At 51.5% G+C, this 14015-nt stretch overlaps 1 protein-coding gene across 4 annotated transcripts in view; it reads left to right on the top strand.

Annotated features, from left to right (window-relative positions):
- Window positions 1-620: 620 nt before the first annotated feature.
- Window positions 621-14015, top strand: part of NLGN3 (neuroligin 3) — a 74610-nt gene continuing 61215 nt past the window's right edge. For 2 of the 4 annotated variants that reach the window (XM_081125496.1, XM_081125497.1), the window contains exons 1-4: window positions 621-940; window positions 3498-4154; window positions 8928-8987; window positions 10670-10819. In XM_081125496.1, the coding sequence (XP_080981622.1) occupies window positions 3698-4154; window positions 8928-8987; window positions 10670-10819 (667 nt within the window). In that variant the 5' untranslated portion in view covers window positions 621-940; window positions 3498-3697. The remainder of the gene's footprint in view (window positions 941-3497; window positions 4155-8927; window positions 8988-10669; window positions 10820-14015) is intronic. The other 2 variants (XM_081125499.1, XM_081125498.1) reach the window with 2 other exon arrangements.

Below are 14015 nucleotides of genomic sequence, written 5' to 3'. Positions count from 1 at the left end.
CCAGGAGCACCAATCCATACCCAAGTTATAAAATATAAAAAAATTAACTCCCTCTTTGAGGTCCACAAAGTATGGGACTTAAGAGTTGTGTGCTCAAGGAATAGAACTCATTGGCAGGGCAAAGACAAACATAACAAGCTTCTGCTGAACATTCTAAGGAGCTACAGATATAGAGACTTGACTGGGATAAGGGACACTCAGAGGGGCTTGGGGTGGGAGTGGGGCAAACAAATTGGACAGATGCACTACATACAGGAACACAAGATACAAAGACAGCCGGATATAGAGGCGAGAGATCCTGACAGTATGAGGCTGACATGCCCCAGCACCAACAGCAGAAAGGAACATCAATGGCCTTTGGGAGAGTGACAGGGTGAGGGCAAAGTGCCCCCCACTGGTGCTATTTGAGTAGTGTTGGTGCTGAGAGGTGAGGGGTGCTGAGTGAGGTGAAAGCCTGTCTTTGTGGAATATAACTGGGGTCTCCTGCAGGCAATGCCTCAGTTTCTCCCCTTGTTTCAAGGCCTCAAGCTTTGCAGGTTAAGTTTGGACTAGTTTCCCTGGAAGATTACCTGTTTGTGATTTAAGGGGTGTGTGTGTGTGTGTGTGTGTGTGTGATTGCAGGAGCAGTGTGTGTGTGTGTGTGTGTGTGTGTGTGTAAGAGGGATTGCAGGAGCAGTGCGTGCCTGAGCATGGGAGGAATTGGGCCATGCCCCAGGACTTGAGCCATCTCTGGCACAAAAGGAGTTAATGGCAGGGACCGCGCGCCCCCCATGTCCGGGCACGCGCAGCGCGCCCCCTCGGTGCTCGGGCACAGCAGCCAGGCAGCCAGAGAGCAGATCTCGGGGATTCGGGTGCGGAGCCCTTGGCCTGGAGGCAATATGGGTGGTCCGTGGCCCGGTTCAGTCGCTCGCAACAGCCGCAACAACAGCCAGGGGAACAGGTGAGGCCACCTGCCCCGGTCTCTCATCCTTTAGCTGCCCAAACCTTGCCCAATCCTATCCCCTCCCAATCTCAGACTCCTCCACTCCCCAGCCAATGCTCCCATCCTCAACCCCACATTCTCCATCAGCGCCCCTGACACCCCAATCCTCCCCCCTTCTCTCCTTCACCTCCTCCCTGAATCCCTCATCCTTATCATTCTCCCACCCATGGTCCCTCTATTTCCAAAGCCTGGCCCGCATGCTCATCAAAATACCCCTACTGAGGGCCCCCAACCCCATTTCTGTCTTGCACATTGCCAGTCCCCCTCCTCCCCTGCAGTGCAGCCCCATCCCTCTTCCATTATAGCATCTCATAGCCAGGCTCCTTCCCCCACTCTGCAGCCCCCCCCCCAACGGAGGCCTTTAGTCTATCCTCCCCCCATTCTAATGCAGCTCCATCGCTCAATTCCGTTCTGAACCCTCACAGCCCCCAATACTGCGGTTTGCAATGCCAGTGCATTCCTGTATAATGCCCCTCACCCAATACTGCTCCAGCCTAAAAAGTACCCCCAGATGCCATTCTAATCCCTGGCATTGCCGCCTCTCCCTGTCTCCTCCCAAATTGCCAGTTGACCAGGATGAAGATCTTGGCCTTGGGGACTCACAGTGGGTCTTAGGGTACAGAGGGCGTTTGGGGGTCAATTTGTCTAGGTGTTCACGGGGGAGGGGCTGCAGGGAATTGACTCAAAGGGGGCTGGCATTTGGCACCAAAGGGGTACTGGAGAGGGAGACATCCCAAAAGGGTTAATGGAATTTGTGGGGAGGGGCGGCACTGAGAGGGTTAAGTGTGTGTGTGTGTGTGTGTGTGTGTGTGTGTGTGTGTGTGTGGTGTGTGTGCGCGCACGCGCGCGCGCACGCGTGTGCGTGTGTGGTGCTGGTGGGGAAGCCGTGTGAATGAGCAGTCTGTGCCCCAGAGTTGCCATGGAGATGGTGAATGGGGGGATTGTGTGAACTCAGCTGCGGACTATTCCCCCCCATACACACACACACACACACACACACACACACACACACACCTCCTGCTCCACCTCTCTACTCCTACCCCTTCCTTCCCCTCCCCCTCTCCCCCCCACCCTGGTGCATTATGGGCAGTGCCTGGAATCTAACCCCCTCATACTTTGCTCCCCATTTCCTCTGAGCCCCCATCCCTTTAGTCTCTTTGCCTGCCCTCCCTCCACCTCCTCCTCCTGCTCCACACACACACACACACACACACACACACACACACACACACACACACATTCTCATTCCCCTCTCGAGGTGGCCCATTGCCGGGTGTTCCCAATCTCCCTCCCCCACCCCTTCAGGCCGTTCTTAAAGTCTTAAAGGAGAAGGCCTGCAATCTTGGAAAGAGGGAGAAATGGGGGGAAAATGAAATTGTGTGTGTGTGTGTGTGTCCATGCAAGAGTGTCTGTGTGTGCCTGTGGATATGTGTTGACTGTAACTGTGTGTCAGAAGGCCTCTGTGTCTTGATTGTGTTGCTATTTCTATTTCTGTCTCCACCTATGTGTCACCGTCATGCTGCATGTGTCTCTGGATATTTACCTGAGCAATGTGTGTGATTATATTTTAGTAAGTCTCTGTGAGTCTCTGGCTCGGTGACGCTCTGTCTCAGAATGTGGCACTATATGAGGAGATCTCTGAGGGTTTGGAATGTATGTCTGTGAGTGAATATCTCAGTGTTTGTTATCTGGCTTGGTCTCTCACTTCCTCTTTGAGACTTTGTGAGTCTCAAAGTGTGAGTCTCTGAGTGTGTGTTCCCTGCACTCTGCTGTTTATTTTCCACTGGCTGAGCATCAACAATGCCTAGGGTGGTAGGCAGAAGGGTTTCTGCCTCAGTTCTGGCACTCCATGTGACTCAGAGCTAGCCGACAGATATGACCAAGGCTTAAGGATTTGGGAGCAGTTAGGGCTGAGGAGAAATGTACAGGAGGGCACAGGAAGGTCTGGGGACTTTGGCAAATGGCCGTCCTGTCCCTGCCTTTGCCCCTGACCCTACCCCACCTGTGCATGAAGGGTCTCTCTGTGGGATCCTTTGCTTATCTGCTGCTTTCCCTTCTTATGCCATAGAGTACCGGAGTGAGGTCCATAATCCTGCCTCCTGAGGCACAGGTCCCTGTGTGGCCTTTCCAGCCCTAGAGCTAAAGAGCTCAGTGTTCCTGCAGCATGCCGAGGGACCTGAACTCTATCTCCAGTTCTCACCCCTGCTACCACATGCTACTCTGGCTCCAGCTGGCCTCCAGGGGCTCCATTGGCTGCTGAGGAGTTCAATTTGGGGACTGGGAACTTGTAGTGGCAACCACTGTCACTCTGTCAATCCCCTTGGGTTTTCCAACCATGGCCAGGCACTTAGAATGGTTCAGACTGGCAGCAGAGATCATCTGTAGGTCCTTGGACTCCTGGGCATGTGAAATCGCTCCTAACTAGGAGAATAGCCCAAGCCCAGCAGAGCCCCAAAGACCCACTCCATAGCCCTCCTGACTGTCTTGGATGATGAATACTTCCCTCTTTCCACAGGCCTGTCTGGCCCTGAGGGAGTCCCCTTTCTGAAGCTGTGGTGCTTGGACGACCTGCTCTCTACGTGGCCCGGCACCTGTAGGTGTCCCTCAAGAGCTCAGTTTTGAGGTTCAAGTCAGTGTGGCCATGAAGGGGCTGCCTATTGGGCTGATGCTGTGACCCTGGAGTCTGCCTTTCCTGCCAGTCCCCCTGCCCAGAACATGTGGCTGCGGCTTGGCCTGCCCTCGCTGTCCCTGAGCCCCAAGCCCACAGTTGGCCGGAGCCTTTGCCTCATCCTGTGGTTCCTCAGCTTGGTGCTGAGGGCCAGTACTCAGGCCCCAGCGCCCACAGTCAATACTCACTTTGGGAAGCTAAGGGGTGCCCGGGTACCATTGCCCAGTGAGATCCTGGGGCCTGTGGACCAATACCTGGGGGTGCCCTACGCAGCTCCTCCGATCGGCGAGAAACGGTTCCTGCCCCCTGAACCACCCCCATCCTGGTCAGGCATCCGGAACGCCACACACTTTCCCCCAGTGTGCCCCCAGAACATCCACACAGCCGTGCCCGAAGTCATGCTGCCCGTCTGGTTCACTGCCAACTTGGATATTGTCGCCACTTACATCCAAGAGCCTAATGAAGACTGCCTCTACCTGAATGTCTATGTGCCCACGGAGGATGGTGAGTGCTCCAGCCAGGCACTGTGCCCTCCCTGCCTCCACCTGCCCTGTTGTGTTTGTGGCTTGCATGTGGTTGTGTGCCCTACAGCATGCCTCTGTCTGTCTGTGAAAATGCTTCTAACCATCACTCTGCTTGGCTTCCCCCTTCCTCCTCCCTGTTCTTCCCTCTCCCAGCATTGTCTGAACTCCCATGTGTGAGTGACACTGTTACCAGGAGGGGCCTGGACAGACCTGAGAGCTTTGACAAGTCTAGGGTCAGAGTGCTGGATGGGGGTTCCCCGGGGGAGTATGGGCCACTGCTGGAAGCTTCCCATGGGAGGATGCTGGCTCCACCAGACCCCTTGTTGCCATTCCACCCGCTTTGAAAGGTGGTAGTTGTGTGTAGCCAAGGGAGCTAGGTGTGTGTGTGGGGGGGGCAAGCCTGGTGGGCACTGCTTAGGTGCCTCCTCTTTCACTAGCTGGTGCCTCCTCCCACAGGGGTCACACTAAGGTAAGTGACAGAAAAAAGGAGGTGGTGGGACAGGCTCTCTGCCATGTGCCACCTGCAGGGCAGCTCTTGGGGCCTGGGGGGCGGGGGGTGCATGCCCCTGGGCAGAGGCCTCCTGTTATTTTTTAGTTTTTTATTCATTTTACAGTAAAGCGGATTTCCAAGGAATGCGCCCGAAAGCCCAACAAGAAAATTTGTAGGAAAGGAGGTAGGTAGCGAGCCGGCGGGGAAGGAGAGAGAGAGAGAGAAGGAGGGCTGCCTGCCCACCTGCTTTTGCCCCCGAGGACCCAGCCTTCCTTCAAGTAGCCCAGGCTCAAGGGGTGGACAGTGAGCAGATATAAGTTCCACCTCATCCAAGGGCCCTGGGTGCCTTTTCAGGGAGGATTTGGTGGCCTAAGGCAGGTTCAGAGCAGAGGCAGCAACCCCATTTCTTCCAATCTTCCCAACCCTCAATTCCACCCTTAAGCATGTGCAAAAGACAGAGCTGGTGGTTCTCTCTAGCCACCTCAGGAGAACTAGAGGAAGCCAAAGTGGAGCTAGAGGCACTGCCTTTTCCTGGTTGGGGAGCTGTGGGCTCACCCCTCCATGTTCTTTCCTGGGTTGATAGCCTAGACTTAACTCTCCAGCCCTGAAGCTGAGACCAAACTCGTGCACAGACTTAGTCATCCTGCCACTCGGCCCCCACCTGTGGCCAGAGCATAGCTGAGTGGCCTGGACTGGTCTTGTGGCAGACCTTGGGGGTCTCTGGGAACTATGGACTCTAATGGAGGCATAAGATCCTGCATTTTAAATTGACCCTCTTGCTGGGAGGAATTTGTTCCCCATGTATAACAATTCTTCATGTTCGAATAGCAATTTATGTTTTCTGTAAAGCACTTTCATACCTCATAAAATCCTCCCCACATCTCTGAAAGCTTCTAAGGCAGGAATCAATATCCCAATTTTATAGATGAGGAAACAGGTCCAGAGGAGTGACTTGCTGCTGCTCAAGGCCCGGTCGCTGGTCTGTGGCAGAGCTGGGGCCAAAACCTAGATCTCTTGACCCTCAGGGCAGTGTTCTTTCCACTGTAGCATGGGAGACAACTCCTGTCTAGTCATTCCCGCCTCCCCAGTTCTGAAAAATGGTGAAGTATGGACAGGTTGAGCTGAACTAGAAACAGTAACAGCCTAAGAACTGGTGGAAAATCAGCCTGATCCCTACAACCCTTTAGCAAGCTTGGAGTTTGTTTTCCTTTGAAATCTTGGAGTAGGGTTGCCCCAGGTGGGGTCTTCAGGATTTCTAGGACTGGGTGCTCCCTGCTGAGTGAGAACCTCAGGGAGCAGAGCCCAGGATCTCCACAATGGGCATGCATGCTAAGTGCTTTTGATGTACACTAAGCATTGAGTGAGGCCTGCTGCCCTGGGGGAGTGTTCCACCATATCCCTATACCCAGCCCAGGACCCTACACACAGTAGGCTATCAGTAAACCCTTTTTTTTTTTTTTTTTGCACAAATGAAGAAGCATGTGTTGCTGTGGCAAGAGTACAGGTCTGGAAGCCAAAAAGCCTGTGGTCCCAGCTCTGCTGCTAATTCACAGTGAGACCTTAGGCAAGTCTTTTACTTTAAGAACCTCTGTTTCTGCATCTGAAAGTGGTAGAGAACTGTCTGTCCTTTATAGCCATTAGCCTATCAATGAACTCAGGAAGAGGGTCTCTTAAACCTGCTCCTATGAGTTACTTACTTAGGTGGGAGGTAGAGGAAATGACCTTAATATTAACCATTTACTAGGAGGAATGATCTCCCCAGGGTACCAATAAGGGCCTAAGACAGTCCAGTCCAGTACTGAGAGTTTGGCTAGAGAGTTGGCTGTAAGCTCCTCTCAGATACATTTACTGATCATGATAGTTGACTGTGGGCACGGCGAAGTGCTAGATGTTGTTGGGATGTGGAGAGAGATAAATGAGGCAAAGGAAAGATTTAGAAATAACTGAAGGTCTGATTGCTACTCTGAAGAAGCTCCTAGCCTAGCATTTAATCTCAGCCACTTTAGCTAAGCCCCACAGGTCAACCTGGGAAGTGGTTTTTCAGACAGTGTGGGGAGGTCATTTGGTCATTTAACTGTTCTGAGTAGTTCCTTATTTAGGAACTACTCATCCTCAGAGGTGGTTAGGGTTGTGTGCTTAGGGTAGGCAGGTCTAGCCTGGCTGGGATCCTGCAGCAATACCGTCAGGATGGGGGATGGCAGTCAAGCTGGCCTGGGTGACAGGCATGGCAGCAAGGAGTTGCTCAGTGAGTGCTAAGCTGAAGAAGCAAAGGCATCTGTATGGAGGAGGCTGGGTCAGTGCAGCAACCCAGGGACACACCCAGGGGTGGGGGAAGGATGCATCTTCTAAGCCAAGGCCCATGGGAAGTAAAGGATTTCCCGGGAAGACCTGCCCCATCCTCACCCCAACACCATCAATTTGGAGGGAATTAATGTTTAGGGATGAATGATTCCTTTCAGTCTGGGAGGGGGGTGTACACTGTATGGATAATGACGCCCCATGTCCCACAGGGTCTCTGAGGGCAGTAATGGCAGGTGTTAAGATGATAGATGCCACTGGAAGTTTGGGAAGCTGGAGGCGGTTTCTGCCCTTTGGACTGGGCTCTTGCCCTAGTTGAAAAGCCATTTTGTATTATGAAGGCAGTTCCTGTTTTGATTAATAGCTGTAAGGGAATTTAATCACCAGAGCGCAGGCCAGCTGAGAAAGAAGGCTATTTGCTCTCTCCAGGCTCAGAGTATCTGGTGTACTAAAGAAGAGGGTAAGCCCTGGGTGCCAGCAGAATGACCTCTGTTTCCACATGCTTCCCAGCATCTAGGCAGTAGGTCCCCTTTCTCTACAGCCATTCTCAAGGTGTACTTCTCGTCTCCTTAGAACAGGAAGAAGAGTTGGTGCCAGCTTACCCCAAGGTCCTAAATGTCTCTCTTCTCTCCCCTGGCCTCTTTTTTTCTCTCCTTCCCTTCCCTCCATTCCCCTCCATGCTCTATCTCTTTTCTCATTTATTTTTCCCTTCCTTTTCCCCCATCCCAAAGAGATGGCATGGTGCAGTGGAAAGACCATGGGCTTTGGAGTCAAGCAGACCTGGGATTGAATCTCACCTCTAGCACTTTCTAGCTGTGTGATCTTGAGCAAGTCACTTTACCTCTCTGAACTTCAGTTTCCCCATCAGGAAAACAAGAATAATGATGGTACCCACCTCATTGGGGTGTAAGGATGAAACCATATGGCAGAAATAGAGTGTCTGGAACATGATAAATATTTAGTACATAGTACATGGTAGGAGCTATTACCATTATTCTTATCTCCTCCCTCCTCCTTCCTCTCTCCCTTCTCTCTCTCTCTCTCTTTCTTTCTCTTTCCCTCTGTTTCTTTCTCTGCTTCTCTGTTTCTCTCTCTCTGCTTCTCTCTGTGTATGTTTCTCTCTCTTTGTTTCTCTCCCTCTGTTTTTCTGTTTCTCTCACTCTCTCTGCTTCTCTCTGTTTTTCTGTGTATGTTTCTCTGTGTGTGTGTTTCTCTCTCTCCCTCTTCCTCCCCCCCCTCCCCCCCGCCTGCCCTGTTTCTCCGTTCCATCTTCCTTCCTTCCTTCCCTCCTCTGGTTCTCTCTAGATCTCAGAGCAAAGCTTGCTGCTCTCAGGCCTGGTTCTTATGGGCAGGACTCCCATTTGCCATTAACTAGAGCAGGGGGCCACAACAAGGAAGATCAGAAGGACAGCTTCATGTCCCATTTTCTCCTGTGGGAATCAGGGTGAGCTGAGGCCCAGCTTGAGCCTGCTTACTGGAGTCCCTGGTACCTTTCTCTGCTCTGATAGCTCACATCCATATCCACACATGCTGGCAATGCCACCTCTCACGCTCAGTGCCTGCCCCTGCTTTCCAGCTCAGCCTGCCTGTGTACACACACACAACCCCTTCCAGACAGAAGAGATCCCTTCCCTGAGTGGCTCTCTGGCTCTGTGCCCTGGCCCACCTGCTGCTACCTCCTTCCTAACTGGGAAGGTAGTTGATTGAGATGGGCTGTTGGGACAGAGAAGCAGGGCAGGGAGGTGCAGGGAGGCCAGCACAGCAGGGGCCTGCAACACCATCATCCTGATGAAGGTCTGGGCCTCAGCCCACCATTCCCTCAGTTCTTGCCATCCGTCCTACCTGTCCTGGGCCCAGGCTCAGAGCTGGCTTGCTGGGCCACACTGCAGTCATGCTGTTTTTGAATTCTCTCTCTGTTTTGTTCTCTGTTCTGTGCTGTTGTGTCTCCCCGTGTCTGGTCCCCAGGATCCGGCGCTAAGAAACAGGGCGAGGACTTAGCGGATAATGACGGGGATGAAGATGAAGGTATTTGGGGGCTGCAGGGTGCGGCAGCTGGTGCATGGCACAGAGCCCCTCCCCCTCTCGATGGGGAGAAGCCCCGTCTGTCTGTCTGTCCGTCCGTTGGTGTGTTTCTGTTTCTGTACAAGGCCGTTGGGCTGTTCATCCATCTTTGGCCTGGTTGGCCACTGGGAGTTCCAGAGTGATGGACATGGCTGGCGGGAGCAGGGGACCACAAGTAGAGCCATGGGGAGGGCATCCTCCTTGCCCCATCCCCCATCCTTCTCAGTCCTGCAGTAGTAAGTAGGGACTGCTGGAGATAGATTCCTCCTCATCTTCTGTGGTTCATGGGCACCTGCCCCTACTGAACAGCAGAGAGAGTGGAGAGAAAGCAGAGCTGAGGGAGGGTGAGGAGACGCCTGTGTTTTGTGCAGAGACTGGCTCCTAAGAGAGGGGCACAGCAGGATGTTGAACTGAGGAATGAGGCATTGACAACCAAAGGGGCTGGAGAATACCTCCAGCTAAAATTTCCCCAGCCTTCTCTTAGCAAGAGAGAGATGTCCTTGGGGCCAGGGCCTGCAGTAGGTTCAGGACATGGCCAGAAGGACTGGAAGCTAAAGTGCCAGGCTGAGGCCAGGACACCACAGTCCAGTCAGTAGATGGCATAAGATCCTTGAATGTTGGTTGAACCAGTCTTCCTTCCTCTTTGGGAAAACAGGTTGTGTTTCCTCGGCAGCAGAGCTTTCCCTTCTACCTCCATGGCCTGTCCCTGTCCCTCTGCCTTTGGAGGGGCCAGACAGTTCAGGGGGCCCGTTGGTGGCTGCTAGGACTGTGCTGGTGTGGCTGAGTGTTGAGAGGCTGCAGGTAGAGGTGATCAGGCTGGGAGCCTCCTCCTGAATGCCCATCCCATTCCTTCCCCTGGGCTGCCAAAACTGGGGTGCAGCCAGTTTAAAGTCCCTCATTGTATGGCCTCTGGGAGTCTCCATCTTCATCTTAATGCTGACGGGGGCAGGGTCTCTTATTCTTAGTTCTGTCCTTTCCTCTTCCACATCCCCAGTGGCACCAGATAAGTCTACCTGATGCTCAGGGAGAATAGGGTAAATGAGCACATGACTAAGAAACCATGTCACAAAGGTTCCCCAACCCCATCTCTGCTATTCACTCCCCTTCCCCCACATTCTTCCTTGTTCTCTCCCTGTGCTACCCCTTATTCCCACCCCTCTTGTCTCTGTCTGCACTGTGGGGCCAGCTGCTGCCAATGGCGATATTTCCATGGTCTAGTCTTGGGGGTTCCAGGGCTTTCTAGCCCCTGCTCTCTAAAGCCATATCAGGTCCCAGGACTCCTGGGTGCCCAGGGAAGGACTCACTTGATGCAGCCAAGGGCCCAGCCCTTCCTCTTCCTCCTGCTCCTTCCCCCTGCCTCCAGGGCCCAGCCACAGCCTACCTAGGCTTAAATGTATTGGGCATGCCTGGCTGCTGGGAGGCACTTGAAACCAGAGTCTTTAAAAACATCACTGAAGCCCAAGTGTCTCTGGCTGATGCTTGAGCTCCAGGCTGAGCAGCCCCATGAGTCCTACCCTCAGAGATGGTGGTGGTGTCCTGGCACCTGGGATAGCTTCCCTACCCCCCCACACACACCCCCAGGGCTGGTGGGGGTGGGGGAGGAAGGGCATCCTACCCAGCCTGTATCTCACCCCTTCTTCTTACAGACATCCGAGACAGTGGCGCTAAGCCCGTCATGGTCTACATCCACGGAGGCTCTTACATGGAAGGGACAGGCAACATGATTGATGGCAGCGTCCTCGCCAGTTATGGCAACGTCATCGTCATCACCCTCAACTATCGGGTTGGGGTGCTAGGTATGGTTCCTTGCTAGGCGCCTTGAAGGAAGCCTGGGTTCTCAAGGAGGGAGGAAAGAATGCTGGGGAATTAAGAACAGGTGGCCTTGGTTTTCTAGCTGGTGCTAATGACCATAGTCAAAATACTGTTATCCCATTACCCCTACCCAAGTTTTGGGAACTTCCCTATGTCCCCAGGCCCTTTCCTGGATGTTTAGTTCGCACTAGAAATTCAATTCAAACTTCACATCTTCTCTTAGGTCTTAAGCCAGGTCTCTGCTTCCAGACTTTTGCTTGGCTGAGTCTTGTAGGGCCCATTAATTTTCTAGTGTCCCGTCCTCATCCCTACCCACCCACACACACATCCCTAAACACCCGGAATACACACAGGTATTCCTTCTAGCCAATCACATATCCACACATCCATATGCCCTCACATGTTCACACATGCACACTGCCCTCATTCACCCATATGCATACAATGATCTCACTCATCACCCCACAAGCACACACACATATCCATACACATGTAGACCCCCACATCCACATATGCAGACCCCCTCACATATACACACATTCCCCCAGCACTCCATATACCCTCCACACATGTAGTCTCCCCCATACACATATCCACATGCCCCTATATCTCTATATACCCCATATCCCAATCCCACATCTACATAGATTTATCTCACCTTCTACACGCACACACCCCCATATATCTCTCTCTCCACATATCTATATCCATATGTATGCTCTACACCAGGGGTGGGGAACCTTTTTTCTGCCAAGGGCCATTTGAATATTTATAACATCATTTGAGGACCATACAAAATTATCAACTTAAAAATTAGCTATGAAAAAAACTCCTACATTTATTGAATTTAGAGTCCCAACTGTGGTTGCCTTGTCAGGGCCACACCAAATGATTTCACTGGCCCTATATGGCCTGCAGGCCGGACATTCCCCACCCCTGCTCTACACAAAGACCCATACCCTGCACATGTCTCCACACAAAAATCCCCTACATATATACCTTAAGTGTACATAAATATTTCTTACACACACACACACACATACTCATATCCCCTATGCACCCCACTTCTGCATTCATCCGACACCCACATACACACATATGTCCCTCATCTTCCCTACATAAACACAAACCAATATTCCCCCTGCCTACACATAAACACCCATACCTGCACAGCCACACCTCTCCACCCCACACATACACAAGTACTACACACACACACCCCTCATATTCTGCTTGAACCTCTACATCCCCTCACATATACACACATATAGACCCCCTACACATGTACCCACATGCAGACACATGTCCCATACATACCTCACACATATACATCCAAAACATACATATGTACGTATTCCTCACCCTACCCCACAAATGTATATACATTTATACACTCACACCTGGTCAGTCATGCAGATACAACTCTACTCACCCCCACACTCATGCACACCTACACTTATGCACCCCATATACACACATGTACATTTTCTTCTACTCTGTCTATGCATACATCCCCGTACAGTCCCACACATTACACAAACACACTCACACATAAACACTTATTTCCCAAATGCTTCCTCATACACACTTACACGCCCTCTCCACACATACTGTGTCACCCACATGCTTGTTTCAGTGATTTAGGCTGCCACTCTACCCCCTATCTTCCTTGGTGACTGTTAATGCCTATATGTGGCAAAAGTCTTGAGGTAAACAAGTGCCTCAGAGAAGGTGACAGCGCACAGGTTCTTGCTCCCTTTCAGATGCTCACCTAGGCCTCAGAAGGCACATGCAGCCCCATATCTGTGAAGTGGCATGAAGAAGCCAACTTCTTGCCTGTAGGGCTTGTGTCCTCAGAGTCCCAGTGGGGGCCAAGGCTGTTTGTCAGGTCTATAGGCCTTTGTGCTGAACCAGCAATTAGGCATGGCTTCTTGCATGGCAAATTGGCTGACAAGACCTTATTTTAATCTGCTTTTGAGCATATTGTTTTGCCAGTTCTAATCCCAGAGGCCCCTGTACTGCCTTTTATTGGCAGGTGTGGTTATGTATGCAGAAAGGCAATGTCCTCTTGACTTACCCTTAATACTATGTGGGATAGCAAGACACCTTTTTGGGGTTCAGAGCCTGTGTCCCCTTCAGTGGCATCTGGATACCGGGTATGAAGCCTGCAGGGCAGCTCCCCAGTCTCTCAACAGTTTGATGTGTTTTGGGTTTCATGGTTCTGCTGCTGCTCCTCAGTCTGTCTGAGCTGCCCCAGACATCATGGCAAGGCTCTATTAAGCTGTACTGTCCTGTTGAGAAAGGGGATTTGAGTCTCTGACAGTAAAAATGGTACTATGAAGGTGGCTGGAAATCCATGTACTAGGGCTGCACAGTTCCTCAAGAGTGATGAATATAGAAACATAATTACACACAGATACACAGGGACACATACCTGGCAGTTTAAGACCAAAAGTAATGTTGTTACTTTATTTTCTTAGTGAGAGTAATAGAAAACATTCAACTCAGCTGCTTCTAAAAATTATAAGCACAAAGTTTCATTCTAGAAGGCATATTCAAAAGCACAGGGAATACTAAGAATATGCTTCAGTTCCATATTATTGGACTGGGTAAGGATGAAGGAAAGAGAGAAGAGAGGAGGGGGGAAAGAGGGGAGAACCTAAGGAAGAAAAGAAAAGGATGTGGAAAGAAAAGAGAAAAAGGTGACACAGAGAAAGGAGGCAGAAAGGAGGCTGGAGAGACTCATCAATGTGTCAGTTGGGAGCTGTGGGCTGCATAGAAGGCTGTTGCTGGTGAGCACTCCCTATGATTTGCTGATTACTTCACAGCCCTTCAGCTATTCTAATCCTTAACCTTCTGTATCAGAAGTTCTTAACCTCTTGGGGAGTCATGGACACCTTTGAGATTCTGATGAAAGCTTTGGACTCTCCCTGGAAACACACACACACACACACACACACACACACACACTCCTAAAAATGATTTCATGGATCCCACTGAAGCTCATCCATGAAACCTAGGTTGAGAACCCCCCACTTTACAACCTCCTCTTATGTGGCTAACCAGAACAGCATATCTGCGGGCAGAAATATTATTCTTTGGGCTTAAGCAGTTAATGATTAAACTAATATTACCCAAACCTCAGAAGGAGTCATAAACTGAGATTTGGTCCGAAGTTCT

The sequence above is a fragment of the Miniopterus schreibersii genome (genome assembly GCF_964146895.1).
Source record: "Miniopterus schreibersii genome assembly, chromosome: X".
NCBI classification, from domain to species: Eukaryota; Metazoa; Chordata; class Mammalia; order Chiroptera; family Miniopteridae; genus Miniopterus; species Miniopterus schreibersii.
This window is presented reverse-complemented; position numbering and strand designations above follow the sequence as displayed.